Source organism: Kogia breviceps, chromosome 12 (assembly GCF_026419965.1).
Source record: "Kogia breviceps isolate mKogBre1 chromosome 12, mKogBre1 haplotype 1, whole genome shotgun sequence".
NCBI lineage: Eukaryota > Metazoa > Chordata > Mammalia > Artiodactyla > Physeteridae > Kogia > Kogia breviceps.
Genome location: NC_081321.1, coordinates 43,698,745 through 43,717,144, shown reverse-complemented (window position 1 = coordinate 43,717,144; position 18,400 = coordinate 43,698,745). Strand labels below are relative to the sequence as shown.

Sequence of the window (18,400 nt, the reverse complement as noted above, 5' to 3'; positions counted from 1 at the left end):
CTTTGTTCTGGGGTGCAAAGAAAGAAAGAGCAGCAACAGTAGAGGCTGGACTCCCTGATTCAATGTTCAATGCCATTTTATTCACATGCTCCCATGTTCTTCCTCCCTCCCATCATAACCTTGCTTCCCCGGGGCAGGGACATATCTTCCTTCATGCTGTCTGGGGAACCAGGGAACAGACTTTGGGCAGGAGAATCAGGGGTAGTGGAGAGTTAGAATGGGTTAGTGGCTGGGACAATGTTCTGGTTAAGGAGATTAGTGTCACCTATAATGAGAGGCAGAGAAGGCACTTGTCTTCCACACAGCCCTGAAGACCAGGCTCCTTTGGGCAAAAGGGCAAGACTCTGGCACGTGGGCCAATGCTCTCTCCTTGGAGCAAGAAGCCAGCTGTGGGGGAAAGTGGGTGCTGAGCCAGGCACTGCCCTGTGGTCTTCCCCACATTAAGAAGAAGGGAAAGGGAAGCACCATGGAGGACAGTACCCCCAACTGAGGTAGGAGAAGGGGGCTTGAGCCTACGGGGTCCAGAGGGAAAGGCTAACCAGGAACCCAACTGCCCCCTAATGAGGGACCTGGGGATTAGGGATTCTTGAGCTCCTCTGTTGCCCTTCTCCCCATCAAAAAGCTATCAAGTGCTTTAGAAGGCTTCCTGATTTTCTATAGGTCCTACAAAAATAAAACCCCTTATTTTACCATTGTGAGGCACACTGAGGCGGGTATATAGAAGGCTATTTGGGTAACGGTCCTCCTTGGTTTGGTTTGGAGGGAATTAGGGAGTCAGTTACTTTAGGGACCAGGGCACCTCTATTATTGGACAGAGGTAGGTACTCATATTTCCATTCCTCTCCCTTCCCCACAAGATTCCTCTCTATCTGTACCTAAAACATATCCCTACAGGGCTGCTCTGGGTTGGAGCACAGATTCCATCCCCAAGAGGTGGGGAAGTTTTTGTTGGATCCTGTGGGCCCAGGCCCTTGCTAGGGGTGAGGGCATCAGTGGAGGTTTAGGCTCAGGTCCGGGTGGAACCAGAAGGTGTGGTGAGGGGTACAGTGGAACCACAGTCAGAATCCAGGTCCAGGACAGTGTGGGGAGCTGTGGCCTGGGTGCCTGGTCCCAGCTGGCGCTCTCGAAGGCTCTGGAGATAGCTCTGGAGGGGCACAGGGCAAAGAGGGCAGAAGAAAGGGCCTGGGTCAGAGTCCCCCTCCACCCTGAGCATCCCCATGTGCCCTCTCTCCCATGCCCCTGAGCACCCCCTACCCCTCCACTCACTGGAGCCAGACTGTCAGCAGGGCTCCGGGCGCTGGGGTGGAGCGGGCGCCGGTAGCTGCCCTCACAGAGCCCCACCCCAGGGGAGGTCCGGTGCCACTTAGCCTCTTGCTGACGGATCCGAAGGAGTTGGAGATGCCTTCGCTGGTGGCTCAAGACCACTGCTTGGGAGGGGGCAATACAGACTCAGGGAGGCCTCTTTAGACTCTGAAACCCACCCCCAAATACACTCATATAGAGAAACCCATTCAGTCTCCCTGTTATGTCTCTCTCAAATCTCATTTCCCCCCCCAGTTATTCTAAAGAAGCTTTTCTTTGTAATCCTCCTACTCTTTCCTTCTGGACTTCCCTAACACCTTCCTTTCCTTCCATATCAGTCCCCAATAACTCTTCCCTGCCACCCCTGCCCCCAACAATGACTCTTCTCATCCTTACCCAGAACTTTGGCTCCTCCAACTCTGTCTTCAATGCCCTGCCCCATTCACCTTAGACACCTCTGTCTTTTGCCTCAAGTGGATTTTCCCCCTTCCCCTCCTCAAGTCTGGGAACCAGGGACAAGAGAAGGCACAGGTTGGCTGCTTTCTGTACCATGGCAGTAACTCACCATTGGTGTGGCCTCCACGTTCCTCATCCATGAGCTTCCACTGGGCCAGGGCCCCAAGGGCCCCCAGGGCTGGCCAGGTCCCCAGCAAGACCCAGCTATACCAGCAGAGAGGAGGCAAGGCTGGAAGTGCCTGCAAGCGCTGGCCCAGCCGACTGCCCAGTGCCAGCCCCTCCAGGAAGTAGTCAGCACAGGCCACCAGCACCGCAGCACCCAGCAGGGCTGTGCCCAGAACTGTGAATGGACGTGGCCACCGAAGCGTGAGCAGGGCTCCCAGCAGTGCCAGCCCCACCAGCCCCCCGGCCGGCACCCAGGCTGAAGGTGGTTGGTAGATGGGCTCAGTGCCCAGCAGGACCCCAGCGCCCAGGGTTAGGCCTAGCAGGAGACCAGTCAGGAAGAGACCGACACTGCGAACCAGCATGGTGACTAGGCCGCAGAGGAGTCCGATGCCTAGCGCAATGCCCGCGCTCACCTCCAGGCTCAGCTGTGTCTCTAGCACACGCTCCTTGTGGCACAGCAGGAAGATCACCAGGGCTCCTGATAGCAGGCCGGAGAGAAACATCACTGCCTTGAAGCAGCGGTAGCCTGGGAAGGGAGGCAGGAGGCACTGAGAGGCAGAAAGAGGTCTCCAGGGATGGCTCTGATGAATCAGAAGGGAGAGGAATGGCTGGCCAGAGGAGCAGAAGGCAGGAGCAGCACACACAGGGACCTCAAGGCAAAGGGCAGAAAGGGGCCATCTAGGGAGCGTAGGCACTTTTCAGGAACTGAGAGGGGATGGGAGAGCAAATCAGGAGGTAAGACGGATGCGTTGAGGGGAATAAGTACAGAAACAAGGTTTCGTCCTTCCAGGGATGGTAGATGGGAAGAAATCGGCACAGGCTGATTCAGATTATTGGGGAAGGGTGAAGAAGCCTTAAGCATAGAGGGTAACTTGGGAATGGAATTCTGAGGTAGGAGGCAAGGAGAGGGCAAATGAGAGTTGCCAGGGCTCAGAGCTGGAGGGTGTGGGCATGGGGGATGAAAAAGAGCTGGCAAGAGCAGATCAGTCACACTGAAGGTAGGCATCCCCTGATAGAGGAGGAGAGGTGGCTCAGGAGCAAAGGAGAAAGTTGGCATCATCCTTGAGGGTGACGGTCTTGGGCAGCTGCCCCCCAGAACCCTGGCCCTGCCCTCACCGAAGCAGCAGTAGATGATTCCAAAGCAGCAGCAAAGAGCACACACCAGGGCGGGTGCCAATTCAGGATTGTCCTGGGGTTCCAAGACACATCTTGGGTCTGGAGGCTCTGGGAGTTGTTGATTAAAGGGCCTGGGGTCAGAGGTCATGGCCAGGGGCAGCAAGGCTTCCTCCATGGCCGAAGAGAAGGTGGTCACAGAGAGGGAGGTCAGTGTCAGCTCCTCTCATCCATCCATGAATGTCTTGAGGGGGCTGGGAAACCTGCAAGGGGGTAGGGGGCAGGAACTCAGGTGCCCATGAATCTTGAGGACTCTGTACCTCTATTTCTTTTAAAGAAAGGCCAATTTCAGGACGGAGCTTAGCCCTGCTGGGGTAACTGAAGAAACCTACAGGACTGGGTTAAGGGGAGCCAGCTGTCTCTTTATCACCCTCTGAAACAAGGGGATTAAGTAGAACTTCAAATCTTATAAAGGTAATGAGTCTTTGTCCCCTGGCTTTTCAGGGTGGGGTGGGAGCAGTAGGAAGTCCTCGGTCTGTGGAGGGAGGGGCCCAGGGGTGCTAGTGAGACTGGAGGCTAAAGACTCAGCAACTTGTTCCAGCCGAAAAGAAAGCTTGCCCCATCTGCAGCTGGGACTCAAAATTATCACACTGGACTGGGAAGAATGGACTTAATAGAGGAGGGAGAAGGAGAAGGAAGGGGAGAGAATGAATCATGGTGGGGGGTCTCCCGACAGTTGCTCCTACCCAAGAGAAGGAAGAGGGGGAGAAATCAGACACCAAGAGTTTGGGACAAGGAATCAAGTAGAGACAGAAAGCCACACTTTATCAGGGTTTTGAAGCCTTGGCTTCAGGTGGAGGAGTTACTGGGGGAAGGGGCGTTCAGCCACAGTCCAACTCCCACGATCCCTCACGGACTAAGCAGGCACCTTGCCCACAGACAACATCTCACATCCTGGTAGTATTTTGCTCCTCCCCTCAGGACACTGGTGGGACTTTTCCTACCTCCCCCTTTCCCCTGGGGTGCTAGGGCTGCCAGGGGCATATAATCTCAGTTCCTGAAAGGAGAACACCAAGGAGGGGCTGGCAGTGGGGGCACTATGGGAGTGGGGTAGGGTGGGTGCAGGCACTTCCCTTCAGCTGTCTTCTTTTGGACATCAAGGTCTTAACAAGCAGGAGAGTTGGCTTGGACAATCCCTGGGGTTTCTCTCCTCAATCCGCTTGGAAGTCTGGGGACTCTAAACAAGGAGAGGTTGGGGAGGGGGTGTTAACTACTCACCACCCTGTCAGGGCTGAGGAGAGGAGGGGGTAGATGTGCTTCCCTAGACCCCCAGCTGCATCCCTGCCCGGAGTCCTAGGCGTTCAGGCGGCTGTCGGGCGTGGGTACCCGCAGGGCCACTCTGTTCGTTGCCACCTAAACTCTTGCAAGTCGTAGCCCAAGCCCCGTGAGCTAAAAGCAACCAGCTTGGGGGCGGGGGGGGGGCGGGTAGGGGTGGAGGAAGAGGACAGGGTGTGTGGGGGGGTGACATCACGGGGCGGGACCCTCCAACTCTTTTCCCTGTGTGGGGGGGACCCAGTTTGCCTACGGCTCTAGGCTGGGATCAGAGACCCCCTTCCATAGCAGGGAACGGTCTTGGGGGAACCACAAGAGGTTTGGGGAAAGGTCTCTGAATACTTAAGCGCTGACTCAACAACTAGAAGCTTTCAAAACCCCTACTGGTGTCCCAGCGCCCCCCTACTCCGGCTTGGTTTCTTCCACTTCCCAGAGAATTGGAGTATTGTCTTCTGGAGAACTTGGTGGTCGGGATCGGGGACCCCGGGAAGGTGCTCTTACTGGTCTGGGGGCGCCGACGAGGGGTTCATGGGTACAAAAACTTGCGGAGCAAAGACGGGGTCTGTAAGGGGGACTAACGGAGAGGCGTGTGCAGAGGAGGGGACCGACAGAGAGGGTACCCAAGCCAGGTCTGAGTGGGGGCGGGGGCGCTTGTCAACGCCGACCGAACAGCTTGGTATGCAAACGAGATGCAAAGCAGCATGCAGATGAGTGCAGTGGTTTTTGGCACTCCGCTCGGGTCCTAAGCCCAGTGGAGCCACGCTGTCAGTCCTCCGGTCCCGCTTTGTGACGGGGACTGAGCTGCACCCAGAGGCGCGGATCCGGGCCGTGGGAGCTACAGTTATACAGGGCAGTTCGCCAGCTGGGTCAGGCGCGTAGGCGGGGTGGGGGGGAGGGGGGCGGCGAGGGTTGGTGGGAAGAAAGGGGCAGCATAGGAGGGCCAGGGCGGGGCCAGGCCCGGGGCGTCCTCCCCTCCGCTCCACCCCCGCATGATACAAAAGGGCCTCTGTCCTCATTACAGCAAGGGATCAGTGCGGTGGCTCCCCTACGCTCCCTGGTTTTGACTGCAAGGGAAAAAGACTGGCTCGGTGGCTTTCCTCTATCTCCCGGTCTCGGCACAAGCCCAAGAATACTACCAGAGGAACTTGAGAATCTGCCCCCAGTCCGCAGGCACTGCTGCAGCGCCCACTTGCTTCGCTTCCAGTGGCGCAACCTTCGGGGATTCCACTTCAGCACGCGGAGGGCGGCAGCAGAGAGCCCTTTAAGGGGCGGGGCCAGTGCTTCCCCAGGACCGCCCCCACTGGTTCGACTCCGCGCTTTCAGCACTGGCTCGCGCCTCCGCTTTTACTTTTCCTTCCCGTGTCTTCCCCGGTGACCCCGGAAGTGGAAGTAGCCCCAGGTCGGCGGCCGCGGCGGGGACGGAAGGCGGAAGCAGAGAGTGAAAGGGAGGCGGAGCCGGGGGAGCTGCTCTCGTAGCTCCTCCTGGCCCTCGGCCCAGCTGCTCGAGGGGGAGGAGTTACCGCTGCTCTTCGGTACTTTACCTTGGTCCCCTCTACCCAGCCCGAGGGTTCGCGGTTGTCTCTGTGAGGGGCAACCACAAGCTCCGCCCCCAGATTTTCCTTAAGGACCGCACGGTCCCCACCCTTTTCTGGCAGTCTGCGGCCCCCTTTCCGGTCGTCTTTCCCAAGAGTGACCCCAGGACCACACCCTTTGTGGTACCTCTTTTTCCCCCTGATTCAGCATTATGGCTTTGTGGGGAAAGAAAATAAGGGGATTTGGAGGAGCGGGGAGGGAGCAGGGTTGTCGTTAATGTAGTATTGGTTTTATTGCTGGGGTAACGAATGCCCAAAAGAACTCGGGAAAACAAGGGAGGTGGGTCCGTTAAATATATATCCCCAATTTAAGATTATGTAACCTCTCTCTTGGTCCTATCCTTGATCATCCCCACCTTGATACCTTTGTTACAGGCATCAGAACTTACCATGATGGCTGTGACCTAAAATCCTCAGGAAGCCCTGGGGTCATGGCCCAGAAGCACCCCGGAGAAGGAGGGTTGTGTGGAGCCCACCACAGTGGTGGTGCCTCCCTCAGGACTTTAGGACCCTCTGTGGACCCTGAAATACTTTCATTCTCAGGACTCAGGGACTCAGCTGGGCCTGCTCCTAATGGTACCCGCTGCCTCACAGAGCACTCTAGTCCTAAATACACACAGCCCCCAAATCCAGCCCACTGGTCAGATCCAAGCCATGGCCCTCCAAGGGGTCCAGGACCCCCTAGGGATGGAGAGGACCCTGATCAGAGTGAGGCATCTTCAGAAGAGTCAGGAGTGGACCAGGAACTCTCAAGACAGAATGAGGCTGGGTACCAGGAGGATGGGAATCCTTCTTTTCTTTCCATTCCACCTGCTTGTAACTGCCAGGGAACCCCTGGAATCCCCGAAGGGCCTTACTCTGAAGGAGGAGATAGCTCTTCTAGCAACTTTTGCCACCATTGTACCTCTCCAGCTTTGGGGGAAGATGAAGAGTTGGAAGAGGAATATGATGAGGAGGAACCTCTTAAGTTTCCCAGTGATTTTTCACGTGTGCCCAGTGGAAAGAAACCTGCAGCCCGGAGACAACGGCACCGTGTTCCAGCCAAGGAGGATACTCGGGAGGGTGGACGCAGAGATCCCAGATCCCCGGGTCGACATCGGCTGGGTCGGAAACGGAGTCAGGCAGATAAGCGCAGAGGACTGGGATTGTGGGGAGCAGAGGAACTGTGTCAGCTTGGACAGGCAGGCTTCTGGAGGCTGATCGAACTGCTGGTATTAGTGGGGGAGTACGTGGAAACTTGTGGCCATCTCATCTATGCATGTAGGCAGCTGAAAGGCAGTGATCTGGACCTTTTTTGGGTCTGGGTGGGAGTCTGGGCAGGGTGGCTGGGAGGCAGGGCCCAGGTGATGTTCCAGTTTCTGAGCCAAGGGTTTTGCTATGGGGCAGGGCTGTTCACCCGTTTTCTTAGGCTACTGGGTGCTTTGCTGCTTCTGGCTCTGGCCCTTTTGTTGGGCTGTCTACAGTTGGGCTGGCGGTTTCTGGTAGGACTGAGTGACCGGTTAGGCTGGAGGGGTAAAGCCACCTGGCTCTTCTCTTGGCTAGCTTCTCCCACCTGGCAGCGGTGCCTGATTCTGCTGAGAGAGAGCAGGCCGTGGCAGCAGCTGGTAAGAATAGTTCAGTGGGGTTGGCTGGAGTTGCCTTGGGTCAAGCAGAGGACCAATAGGCAGGGGAATGCACCTGTAGCTAGTGGTCGCTACTGCCATCCTGAAGAGGAAGTGGCTCGGCTGTTGACCATGGCTGGGGTTCCTGAGGATGAGCTAAACCCTTTTCATGTGTTGGGGGTTGAAGCCACAGCATCAGATGTTGAACTGAAGAAGGCCTATAGGCAGCTGGCAGTGATGGTGAGTACCCTTTCCCTCTGTTTCCAGTTCTTTGTTCCCATATTTTATTTTCTATTACAATTTTTGGGAGAGTGGAATAAAGGGAAGGCAGAGTAGAAAGGCAACTTGAAGATGAAGAGCATCCTTAATTCTTAGGAAAGAGTCATAAAGACTTTCCCCTCCCTTTACTATGGGATCTGACTTTCCCTTAAAGTTTTTTGTCATGAGATTCTTTTTCTTAATGAAAATCAACGAACCTGGTGTATTAGACAGTGTTGGACTCACTCACCCTGGAATATTCAGGTGAAATCCCTCTGAGCAGGGTGGAGAAGAGACCTAGTCAGAAAGCTTGGCAGTTCTTCTCTCCTAAACAAATGAGGGTTTTTTGAATACAGGGAAATCCAACTGTCTGTCCCAGTGAGGCTAGTGTGGACTAGTGTGGGAACGTTCAGGGAGTACATGTGAGTGATTATTCCAGGACCAGGTGAGAGAAAACAGCTGTTTCAAGACCAACAACCCAGAGTGGGAAAGGGAAGGAGAATGGGACATAAATCTTGGAGAGGCATGTACATACATTTTCATGTCATACATGAAAATATGGTTGCTTTTATTGGTAAGGGGGGGTATAGGTGGGAGTTGTGACTTAACATGCTCGAGGAAAATGGTTTAATACAAGCATGCAATCAAATTGCTTTTATTTTATGTTTTTTTTTTTTTTTTTTTTTTTTTTTTTTTTTGTGGTACGCGAGCCCCTCACTGTTGTGGCCTCTCCCGTTGCGGAGCACAGGCTCCGGACGCACAGGCTCAGTGGCCATAGCTCACAGGCCCAGCCGCTCCATGGCATGTTGGGATCTTCCCGGACCGGGGCACGAACCCGTGTCCCCCGCATCGGCAGGCGGACTCTCAACCACTGCGCCACCAGCGAAGCCCCAAATTGCTTTTAGAAGTAGCTATTCAGATGCTATTTTTAGATATGCTATTTCTGTACAAGTAAAGCTTTTATGATTATAAGTAATGTGTGTAAATTGCATTGGAGGCCTATTTGAGTGTATGGAACTTGACTGGTAAAATATCACAGTGTGTAAATTATCTCAATGGTTGCATGACACTAAAGGGGAATGGGCAACCAGGTTTCCATTAACCATTCAAGGCACAATAAAGTACCAGGCCTGTAACTTAACAGAGGACTAAATTATCAATAGTTTGGTGGGAAATGTATGCCCCTTAGCGGATGGCCTGGGATATTCTGAGAGTGGGGAACAGTGTTCACACTCAAATTGTTACTAATGGTAGAGCTCTCTTCTCACCTTCATGTCTTTTAGCAGACATCCTCTCTTGGGGAGTATCATTAAAAAATTCTCATTTTCAACTTACTTTCTTGAAGTAGAGCTGTAGTAAAGTTCCCTGAGTCTCAGTAGACCTGCCCTACTATCCAAAGTTCTCCCTCTCGTTCTGGGCCAGAGTATCTGTGGGCTTTTTTTTGGCCGTGCCACACGGCATGTGGCATCTTAGTTCCCCGAACAGCGACTGAACCCGCGCCCCTTGCGTTGGAAGCGCAGAGTCCTAACCACTGGACCACCAGGCAAGTCCCTGTGGGCCTCTTTTATACAACCTCTCACTGCCTTTATTCGGCCCTAAATTGACCATTACCCACATTCTATAAGTTTTGGAATGTGAGAGATTTAACAGCATTCTGTTTATTTGGCCTCAGTCAAGAGACTAGCTTTATCTCTGTTTTTGGTGTATGAGGATGGGAACAATCAGGAAGCTGTAGGAAGTGAGGATATTATTTGTCTTGGAGAAAAGGCTGAAAAGTGGATAAAAAGCCTGTGAGGATCGTGCTATGTTATCAATATTTCACTCCTGGGACAGAAAGGCAAACTACTGTGGGAAGTTTTGAGTAGATATGAGAATTTCCTAGTTAGAAAATAGAGTTTGAGTATGTTGGAACTCTTAACTTTATGACTGACAATAAAGTTAAAATATGAGGGTTTAGTATGTGTGTGCCAGGTAGGCACACACATACTAAACCAACCATCCCTGCTTGCCTGGGATTGAAAGGTTTCCTGAGACATGAAATTTCAGTGCTAAAACTGGGACAATCCCAGGCATACTGGGATGGCAGATTGCCATAGTGCCAGATTCTGTGCCATATGCTTCATGTGTATTCTCATTTAATACTCCCAACAATCCAGGATAGATAAAAATATTCTACGTCATACAGCTAAGAAGTGACAGAGCTGGGAATTAAACCCAGATCTGTCTGCAGAGCCACAGCAGTTAACCATTAAGCTATATTGACTCTTCAAAAGGGTGGTGAAGGAGAACTCTTTGATATGAGGTTATTTTGACCCAAAATGGGGAGAGGGTTGGAATGGGTATGTGATGAAATCTGTGTTTTGGTAGGTTCATCCTGACAAGAATAATCATCCCCGGGCTGAGGAGGCCTTCAAGGTTTTGCGGGCAGCTTGGGACATTGTCAGCAACCCTGAAAGACGGAAGGAATATGAGATGTAAGTTGGAGCTAGGAAATTGTCAGGTGGAGTAAATGAATAATCTTCAATAGCAGAGATAATTGGACTTGTGGATGGAGGCTCTCTGAGGCAGAGAGAACTGAGGTGGCTTATCTAGCTGGCCAGGGGCCTCAAGAAGCCAATAGATCTGTCTCCCTTTGTCCCTCACTCAATACCCTCTGACTTACAAAGCCTTTTTTCTCTCAGGAAGCGAATGGCAGAGAATGAGCTGACCCGGTCAGTGAATGAGTTTCTGTCCAAGCTGCAGGATGACCTCAAAGAAGCAATGAATACTATGATGTGCAGCCGATGCCAGGGAAAGCATAGGTATGATTTAAATAGAACAGGAGTGGGACAGCCACAGTTTGGGGATTGGGTAGCTAAAAACCTTCTCTGTATTGCCGGTAGTTGTGGAATCCAGACGGTAAGTAACAAGACCCTGAGGTTTCTACTTTTGCCATATTGTTAAGAGACTGAGGATTTGAATTAGCAAGAAGAAAAGATAATAGTTCTAGCTTTAAGATAGAAGGTTGAAGGCAGGGTGTACATAGGCATTTGTAACAACTGAGTCAGTGACCGTATTTGTCAGTAATGATGAGATGTCAGTAATGGAGATTACAGCAATGCTCTAGGTAAGCTTGATAGATTATTAAGGAACTGTCCCTTTGTTGGATTGCAGGAGGTTTGAGATGGATCGGGAACCTAAGAGTGCCAGATACTGTGCTGAGTGTAATAGGCTGCATCCTGCTGAGGAAGGAGACTTTTGGGCAGAGTCAAGCATGTTGGGCCTCAAGATCACCTACTTTGCCCTGATGGATGGAAAGGTGTATGACATCACAGGTATACTTCTGTCCTCTGGAAGTATGGGCTCATATATCCAGCCCATCTGTGATATCACAGCCAAAACTGTGATAGTTTGGCTAATTATCTGTCATGCTTGCAGAGTGGGCTGGGTGCCAGCGTGTGGGAATCTCCCCAGATACCCACAGAGTACCCTATCACATCTCATTTGGTTCACGGATGCCAGGCACCAGTGGGCGGCAGAGGTAGGTGGTATTCCTCTCAATTATCTATCCACTATTCTGGTTCTGAACATGGTTTCATGACATGCTGTTTAGGATATGTAGGTGTCTCACCCTTCAAGAAGTTTGGGAACTGACTCAGTATATCTTTAAAATAGGTAACATAGGTAACCATTTGACTCCAATATCTCTTGCTTCATCATGTCTTCTGTTTTCCTCTCAGAGCTACCCCAGATGCCCCTCCTGCTGACCTTCAGGATTTCTTGAGCCGGATCTTTCAAGTACCCCCAGGCCAGATGTCCAACGGGAACTTCTTTGCAGCTCCTCAGCCGGGCCCTGGGGCCACTGCAGCCTCCAAGCCCAACAGCACAGTACCCAAGGGAGAAGCCAAACCGAAGCGGCGGAAGAAAGTGAGGAGGCCGTTCCAACGTTGACACCCCTTCTCTTTCCTCAAATCAATGTCAGGGAGTCAAAAGGGCTGTGTACAGCACAGGATGGAGTTTGATTTGTTTATTTTTAAATATTTTAAAAAGGGAAAATTTTAAGCTCAAATTGTTCACTCAGTACTTATAGGAAGCCCTGGAACCACTCTCCCTCCTCCACCAGCACCCAGGAACTGAATCTTGTCTTCTGACAATACCAAAGAAATAGGGGGTGGCTAGAACAAAGAACCTAGGGCCTGGACCTGGGCTGGACGATATCTCCCATAGTAGTGTGGGAACTGGGTATTTCCCTGGGGTCTGGATGCCTTTGTCTTGTCTTTTGCTTCTACAGCAGATGACACTTTCCCCCCTCTTTTTAAACATGTCTGTATTATTTCTTGACCCATTTCAGAAGGGAGCCCCCTCCATTGCCCCAATATATTAGTAAAAAGACAGAACGAGAAAGCATGTAACCCTAATTATAGGAGATACATAGAGTTCAGAGAGTGGGAACTCTCACCTTATGAGTAATCACCCAACTTGTTGCAGCTTGCAACTTGCAGCTTGTTGCTGCAGGGATGACCAAAACTAATAATTTTTAAAAAACAGATTCACACTCTCTGCCTTTGGGTGAGGGGGAAGGATAGAGGGGCTCCCGGCAGCCCCCTTATGATCCAAGGGTTTGTATTTTTTTAAGTTTGTTCATATTTGTATGTATATATCTATTTAAAGCCAGGGGATTACCAGGGGATTATCTTTCTATAAATACATAACTGGCAACCTGTATCTTCCCTCTCTTCCTTGCCCATATAGCTGGAGCCCTTTTTTTTCATTTGAGAATCTTTTCCCTCCTAAGTGTTAGCTGAGAGTGAAGGGCACCTCCTACTGGACCAAGGGAGAGGGGACAAAAAAACCCTAGAGAAATTTTGTAGTTCTGTAAGTCATTATTGCATCTTTCTTCCCCAGCCTTATGAAGACATCTCCCTACCCTTCCTGCTGACCAAACTGTAGCCATATCTGAAAAAAATTATCTTTATTATAAGGAAAATACACAGTAAAACAGAGCTGGAAGGTGGTGGGGGTAGATGATATGAAAAAACTTAATCAACCAAAAAGCTGCCCAAACATGGCTTCCTGCTGTGGAGAGTGATTTGCCCCTTACCTCACCTGTCTTTCCTCAGTCAAAGAAACCTGCTCCTAGCAGGGCTGGGCCCAGGGAACCCCATTTTCCAATGAAAATTTGGGAAAGTTTGAGTTTCCACTGGGAGTTTGGGAAACATAGTTCTCAGGCTTTCAAGATACAGAAGACAGTATAGAAAAAGGAGCGATGTTACAGCCCTTTGTTCCAACGTCCCCAGCCCCATCCCTCAGTATTTGTTGATGCCAAAGAGACGGACCCCATGGAACTGGGGCAACTTGGGCAGCAGTACACTAAGCAGTGAGGCTGTGTTGATGAGGAAATGAGCAGCATCATACTTGGTGTAGAAGCTGGCCAGGAGGTAGCTGGGGAGAGAAGAAATAGGTTGAGTGAAGTTGGCCTTCCCTATCCATATTCAGGCCTTTCCAGCAACTTTCTCTTCTATTTTAAATGACCAGTTTTACTGCATGCAGTCCTAGGATATCTGAAAATATTCCAGCTATATTAACAGTATTTACTTTGGGGTTAGGGAGATAATCAGACAGCACCTTTAACTGGAGATTTATAAATCAGTTTGTGGGTTTTTTTTAATTGTTAATGACAGGTGGCAAATGACAGCTGAAGCAGTTTCAGCCTATATGACTGTTAGAATCCTTTTTGCTTCCACTTCTCACAGTTCTTACAGATTCACATCAGTTCTGCCGTTATTTATTCACTTCTTTTGGAAGTGTAAAATAATTTCTTTTACTTGGTGTTTTATCTTTTCTCAGTCCCGTCTCCATTCCCCTACCACCAAGGAGGCAGCAAGTAATGCTCGATTACTGTCTTCTACTTTTTACTGTTCTCTCTAGATTTAGACCTAGTATATCATATCTTCACAGGGTCTAAGTGAGTAGAAGTCTGCTTTTTTATTTTATTTTATTTATTTTTTTTTTTTGCGGTATGCGGGCCTCTCACTGTTGGGGCCTCTCCCAATGCGGAGCACAGGCTGCGGACGCGCAGGGTCAGCGGCCATGGCTCACGGGCCCAGCCGCTCCGCGGCATGTGGGATCTTCCCGGACCAGGGCACGAACCCGTGTCTCCTGCATCGGCAGGCGGATTCTCAACCACTGCGCCACCAGGGAAGCCCAGAAGTCTGCTTTTTTAAAGATTCCCTGTGGACCTTTGTACCTGGCTTTTTTTTTTTTTTTTTTCTGCTGCTGTACGCGGGCCTCGCACCGTCGTGGAGCACAGGCTCCGGACGCGCAGGCTCAGCGGCCATGATTCACGGGCCCAGCCGGTCCGCGGCATGTGGGATCTTCCCGGACCGGGGCACGAACCCGTGTCCCCTGCATCGGCAGGCGGACTCTCAACCACTGCGCCACCAGGGAAGCCCTGTACCTGGCTTTTGAAGCATCTCCCGTTATCTCCCCCTGGACTCACAGTACAATGGGAGAGATGCTGAGGAATTTTCGGGAAGAGGTAAATTGGAGCCCGTAGTCCATCTGTTCCCAGTGTGTCAGTAGCCGAGCCTTTCCTTGGTCAGGGGTCTCAAATGGTGTCCCTTTCACCGTATGTAGGAAGACATACATAGCCTGGGAGGAGGGAAGGGGGCAGTGTGAGGGGGGCAGAAAGCAGTCCTTCAGCCCAAGAAGTATACTAAGATCCCAAAAGGAAGACAGAAATCCCCAAATAATTGGTGATTTTATTTTGTTTTTGGTTGGGAAAAGTCTGGGGTGGGTAAAAGGTCATGGTTTAGTGCTCACCAAGTTATGGATGACGTTGGTCAGGGTCCAGACAACAGGAATGCTGAAGAAGGGGATGCTGAGTAGGACCACATGCAGCAGTCCTACCAAGATGACGTAGGCCAGCCAGATGCCCCGGCTATTCATCACTCGAGTGTTGGGGTTCACTTCGCTGTGTGCCACCCCCACATTCATCCTACCACAGCGGGGGATCAGGCAGGAGTCCAGCTTAATTTCCTCTCAACCCCTCTTTGAGTTTGTTCTTCGAAGTTGTCCCCTGAATAGCCCAAATCCCCCGGACTCTGTTGGGAATGAGAGACCTTCCCCATCATGCACAAAGGAAAAACTGAAGACTTGGGGGAAAAAGGCTTAGAAGGCAATAAGAGTCCTCTCTACATCTTAGAGACATGTTCTGGTTATCTTTCTTCTGATCCTTACACTTCAACTGTAGCTTGAAGGAGTAAGCATAGGCTTGGTGCGCTTCAAGGAGCAAGGGAAACAGAAGTATGTCACTTTACCTTCCTGAGGAAGTTAATAAGGAACCATTGAAGACATTAGGTACACCCAAAATTCCAGAAGAGGGTCATGGGAAACAAGGAACCACTAAGGAAGGTTGAGGGGGTAAAGCTACCTTTTCTAATCTATTCTAACCCCACCTTTTCCTCTGGGGCTTGCCCCTCCTGTGTCATCTCCTTGGCATGTAAGCAGGCAGCATCCTAATTCTTCCTCTCAAGCGTGGGGTGCTGCAAGAATGTGCCCAGGGCTTTTGCACTGAACTAGGAAGGGACGTGAGCTGAGCGTCTCGAGAGATGGAGCCCTAGTCCCGACTCCAGGGCGGCTCTGATGGTCGGAACTTGGCCGTTTTAAAATCGTGCTCGCCCTAAAGTTGATGACGCCTGGTTAGGAAGCAGCTCTGGCCCGCCCTCTATCTAAAATTCCCTAAACCCTAGTGCTGAATCCGCCCCTTGCTCCCCCAGGCTCCCTCTCTCCTTCGTCGGCTCCCCTCAGGGCTGTCGTCTTCGCCCCTCTCGGTCTGTCGTTCGCCACCGCTCCACCACCCCACCCACCTTTCACCTCCCACCATTTTCCCTTACTACCGCTTCCCAGTCTCCCGTAACCCTACCTGCCAGCTTCGGAAGCCCGTCCGGCTTGGGGCGCGGCGCTTCCTTCTACACCTGCGGTCTCCAGGAAGCAGCAGCCCCGGCCCATCTGCGCTCTCCCTATTGGTGAAGCGGAGTCAGCGTTGCCACCACCCATTGGCTGACGGTCCGCCACCGGGACGCACAATTGGTCACCATTTCCGTCCTTCGGAAGGTGCCGAACCCGCCCTTCTCCAGGTCCAGGCTTTTGAGAGAGGTGGGGAAAGCCGCTTGGAGGAGTGAGGGCGACTCCAGCTATTGACTAATGGAAAGAGTTGATGGTAGGAGGCGGGAGTAAAAGCCACAGCGATTGGCCGGCCGTGGCTGTCGGCGCCGAGGCGGGAGCTCCCGGAGGCGGAGGCGGAGGCGGAGGCGGAGGCAGCGGGTGGGGAGGCAGCGGGTGGGGGCCTGGCGGAGTGAAGCGGTAACAAGATGGCGACTGAAACGGTGGAGCTCCATAAGCTGAAGGTACCGTGAAGGGGGGAGGGCCGGGTCGGACTTTTCCGGAGACTGAATTCTGCCGGCTGGTTTGCGCCTTTTCCTTGCAGGCTCTTCCACTTCGTTTTCCGGCTCCCGCCGTAGTTCTGTTCTTTTGTGCCTCCCTTCTTCCCCACTACGCCTTCCCTAATTTCCCATTTCTCCTCACGGTTTTACTGTATCTTTACTTGTTATTCGGCTCCTTCCTTCACTGTGGTGTCGTCCGCCACTTCCCTATCGGGTTGTGTAAGTGCCTTCAACCTGTTCTGCTCTCTTTTCCTTTCTCGTCAGACTGCATTACGTCAGTGGTCCCCTCCTCTTGGACCCGTGCCGGGCCCGGGACCCCTTTTTCTTCCCTGGGTTGATGCTTTCCAGTCTCTTGTCCAAAGCTGAGATTCACGGTAGCAGATGATGGCAGCTTCGTGTATTTCTGTCTAGGTCGCAAACTTGATCCAGAAAATGCTTCCCCTCCCTTTTTTTAGGTGGGGTGACGCCCCCGGGGCAAACTTGGAAACCTGAGGAGAGCCCTCCGAAGATGGGCCTCCCCTTAGAGGCCTGAGGTTTAGGAGACCTTAAGAGGTAGTGAAGGCACAGATACCCCAGATTGAAAAGTTTTTCGAGTTCTCTCAACGCTGTTCTCCGCCCGCCAGCTTCCCCCAACCCTACCCTCCACCACCCAAGAGACGAGTCACTCAGGGCTGTAATATTTTGGGAAAACGTTTCCAAGGTTAGGGTTACCTCTGTCCCATTTCGTATCGCGGACGGACCCTGCATCTCTTGGTCTCACCACTGGGTGACACTCAGTCACAGAAGCCGGTTTAAGTTGTGTCTTGGGAATCTTAATAGCTGTTTCGTGTTTAGATTAATATTTTCCTGGAAGAAAAGAGTAGTTTCTTTTAGGGTGAATTAAGAGAATATCTCGGTGAGTTGTACATTTGTGGTTTCACAAGTAGTTTTCCCATCACATGTTTCGGTCATGTTTTGGTCACATCCCGGGAACCTTTGACAAACCAGGCTGATTTATTTAGCCCAAGCTGAAAACTAATCCTTTAAAGTTTGATGAGCTTTAAAAAAAAAAAAAAAGTGTAAGGAGATTAAGGGCAGAGAGAGGTACTTGTAATCACTTATTAGTTGACACGAATTAGACTCTGTGAAAGTTGCTAGGTTTCTTGCTCTTGGATTCTAAGCTGTACTAGTGGGGTTTTGTGTTATCCTGGAGTTACTGTTAACTTGGTGGTGCTGAAATGTATAGATTATTTCAGTGGTCTACTAATAGAATGACAAGTAAAAAAAGTTGAGCAACTGCCTCCATTATATGTATGCTTACCTGTATAAATTATGTACTACTATAGTGTTATGTATGTTATAAAATATACACAGAAAAGGAATTTTTGAATGAATGGGATAAAAAGGAAATATGAATAGAAGATCTAATACTTTCTTCCTATTAGTTCCAAGATTTTTATTTATTTATTTACTTATTGCTACATTGGGTCTTCGTTGCTTCGTTGGGGGCGTTCTCTAGTTGTGGCGAGCGGGAGCTACTCTTCGTTGCAGTGCGAGGGCTTCTCATTGTGGTGGCTTTTCTTGTTGCGGAGCATGGGCTCTAGGCACGCAAGCTTCAGTAGTTGCAGCACGTGGGTTCAGTAGTTGTGGCGCACAGGCTTAGTTGCTCTGTGGCATGTGGGATCTTCCCGAACCAGGGATCAAAACCGTGTCCCCTGCACTGGCAGGCGGACTCTCAACCACTGTGTCACCAAGGAAGTCCCCTTAGTAGTTCCATTTTTGAAACCTCTAGAGTTAAGTCACCAGCCTTATGAGTTGCCTTTATGGATTTTATGTTGGTTTATGGAGTTCCACCTTACATAAAAATCTGTATTTGTCAGTTCCACATTAAATTTGATTTGGGGGCTTCCCTGGTGGCACAGTGGTTAAGAATCCACCTGCCAATGCAGGGGACATGGGTTTGAACCCTGGCCTGGGAAGATCCCACGTGCCGTGGAGCAACTGAGTCCATTCGTCATAACTACTGAGCCTGCGCTCTAGAGCCTGCGTGCCACAACTGCTGAAGCCCTCACGCCTAGAGCCCATCATGCTCCACAATAAGAGAAGCCACTGCAATGAGAAGCCTGCACACCGCAGCAAAGAGTAGTCCCCGCTCACCGCAACCAGAGAAAGCCCGCGC

The 18,400-nt window shown here is 51.2% G+C and overlaps 4 protein-coding genes across 20 annotated transcripts in view; 2 read left to right on the top strand and 2 right to left on the bottom strand.

Annotated features, from left to right (window-relative positions):
• Positions 1 to 58: 58 nt before the first annotated feature.
• On the bottom strand, positions 59 to 4,517 carry LOC131766795 (transmembrane protein 198-like). Of its 6 annotated transcripts, none has more exons than XM_059081493.2 (5): positions 4,315 to 4,517; positions 3,040 to 3,299; positions 1,868 to 2,449; positions 1,267 to 1,424; positions 59 to 1,144 (listed from the first exon to the last, which is right to left on the bottom strand). In XM_059081493.2, exons 2-5 carry the CDS (start codon positions 3,212 to 3,214, stop codon positions 1,007 to 1,009), a joined length of 1,053 nt encoding a protein of 350 aa, XP_058937476.1. In that variant the 5' UTR covers positions 3,215 to 3,299; positions 4,315 to 4,517; the 3' UTR covers positions 59 to 1,006. The 6 variants fall into 6 exon arrangements, with proteins under 6 accessions (XP_058937476.1, XP_058937475.1, XP_066865559.1 ...); XM_059081492.2 differs by having other exon boundaries at positions 1,267 to 1,427; positions 4,315 to 4,502; XM_067009458.1 differs by having other exon boundaries at positions 3,086 to 3,299; positions 4,315 to 4,465.
• Positions 4,518 to 4,799: 282 nt separating this feature from the next.
• Positions 4,800 to 12,523, top strand: DNAJC14 (DnaJ heat shock protein family (Hsp40) member C14). 6 transcript variants are annotated; one of them, XM_059081476.2, is made up of 8 exons: positions 4,800 to 4,859; positions 5,390 to 5,900; positions 6,336 to 7,801; positions 10,187 to 10,293; positions 10,501 to 10,620; positions 10,973 to 11,133; positions 11,237 to 11,339; positions 11,539 to 12,523. In XM_059081476.2, exons 3-8 carry the CDS (start codon positions 6,392 to 6,394, stop codon positions 11,747 to 11,749), a joined length of 2,112 nt encoding a protein of 703 aa, XP_058937459.1. In that variant the 5' UTR covers positions 4,800 to 4,859; positions 5,390 to 5,900; positions 6,336 to 6,391; the 3' UTR covers positions 11,750 to 12,523. The 6 variants fall into 6 exon arrangements, with proteins under 6 accessions (XP_058937459.1, XP_066865556.1, XP_066865553.1 ...); XM_067009452.1 differs by having other exon boundaries at positions 4,813 to 4,900; XM_067009455.1 differs by lacking the exon at positions 11,237 to 11,339 and having other exon boundaries at positions 4,802 to 4,859.
• Positions 12,524 to 12,755: 232 nt separating this feature from the next.
• On the bottom strand, positions 12,756 to 16,467 carry ORMDL2 (ORMDL sphingolipid biosynthesis regulator 2). 4 transcript variants are annotated; one of them, XM_059081515.2, is made up of 4 exons: positions 15,723 to 16,467; positions 14,621 to 14,795; positions 14,298 to 14,449; positions 12,756 to 13,240 (listed from the first exon to the last, which is right to left on the bottom strand). In XM_059081515.2, the coding sequence occupies exons 1-4, from the start codon at positions 15,854 to 15,856 to the stop codon at positions 13,105 to 13,107; spliced, it is 597 nt and encodes a 198-aa protein (XP_058937498.2). In that variant the 5' UTR covers positions 15,857 to 16,467; the 3' UTR covers positions 12,756 to 13,104. The 4 variants fall into 4 exon arrangements, with proteins under 4 accessions (XP_058937498.2, XP_066865562.1, XP_058937502.1 ...); XM_067009461.1 differs by having other exon boundaries at positions 14,621 to 14,901; positions 15,723 to 15,808; XM_059081519.2 differs by having other exon boundaries at positions 14,621 to 15,079; positions 15,723 to 15,806.
• SARNP (SAP domain containing ribonucleoprotein) overlaps positions 16,065 to 18,400 on the top strand; it is a 52,603-nt gene continuing 50,267 nt past the window's right edge. For 3 of the 4 annotated variants that reach the window (XM_059081507.2, XM_059081501.2, XM_059081502.2), the window contains exon 1: positions 16,107 to 16,206. In XM_059081507.2, coding sequence (XP_058937490.1) covers positions 16,171 to 16,206 — 36 coding nt within the window. In that variant the 5' untranslated portion in view covers positions 16,107 to 16,170. Of the gene's footprint in view, positions 16,207 to 18,400 lie in introns of all 4 variants that reach the window. The other variant, XM_059081505.2, reaches the window with a different exon arrangement.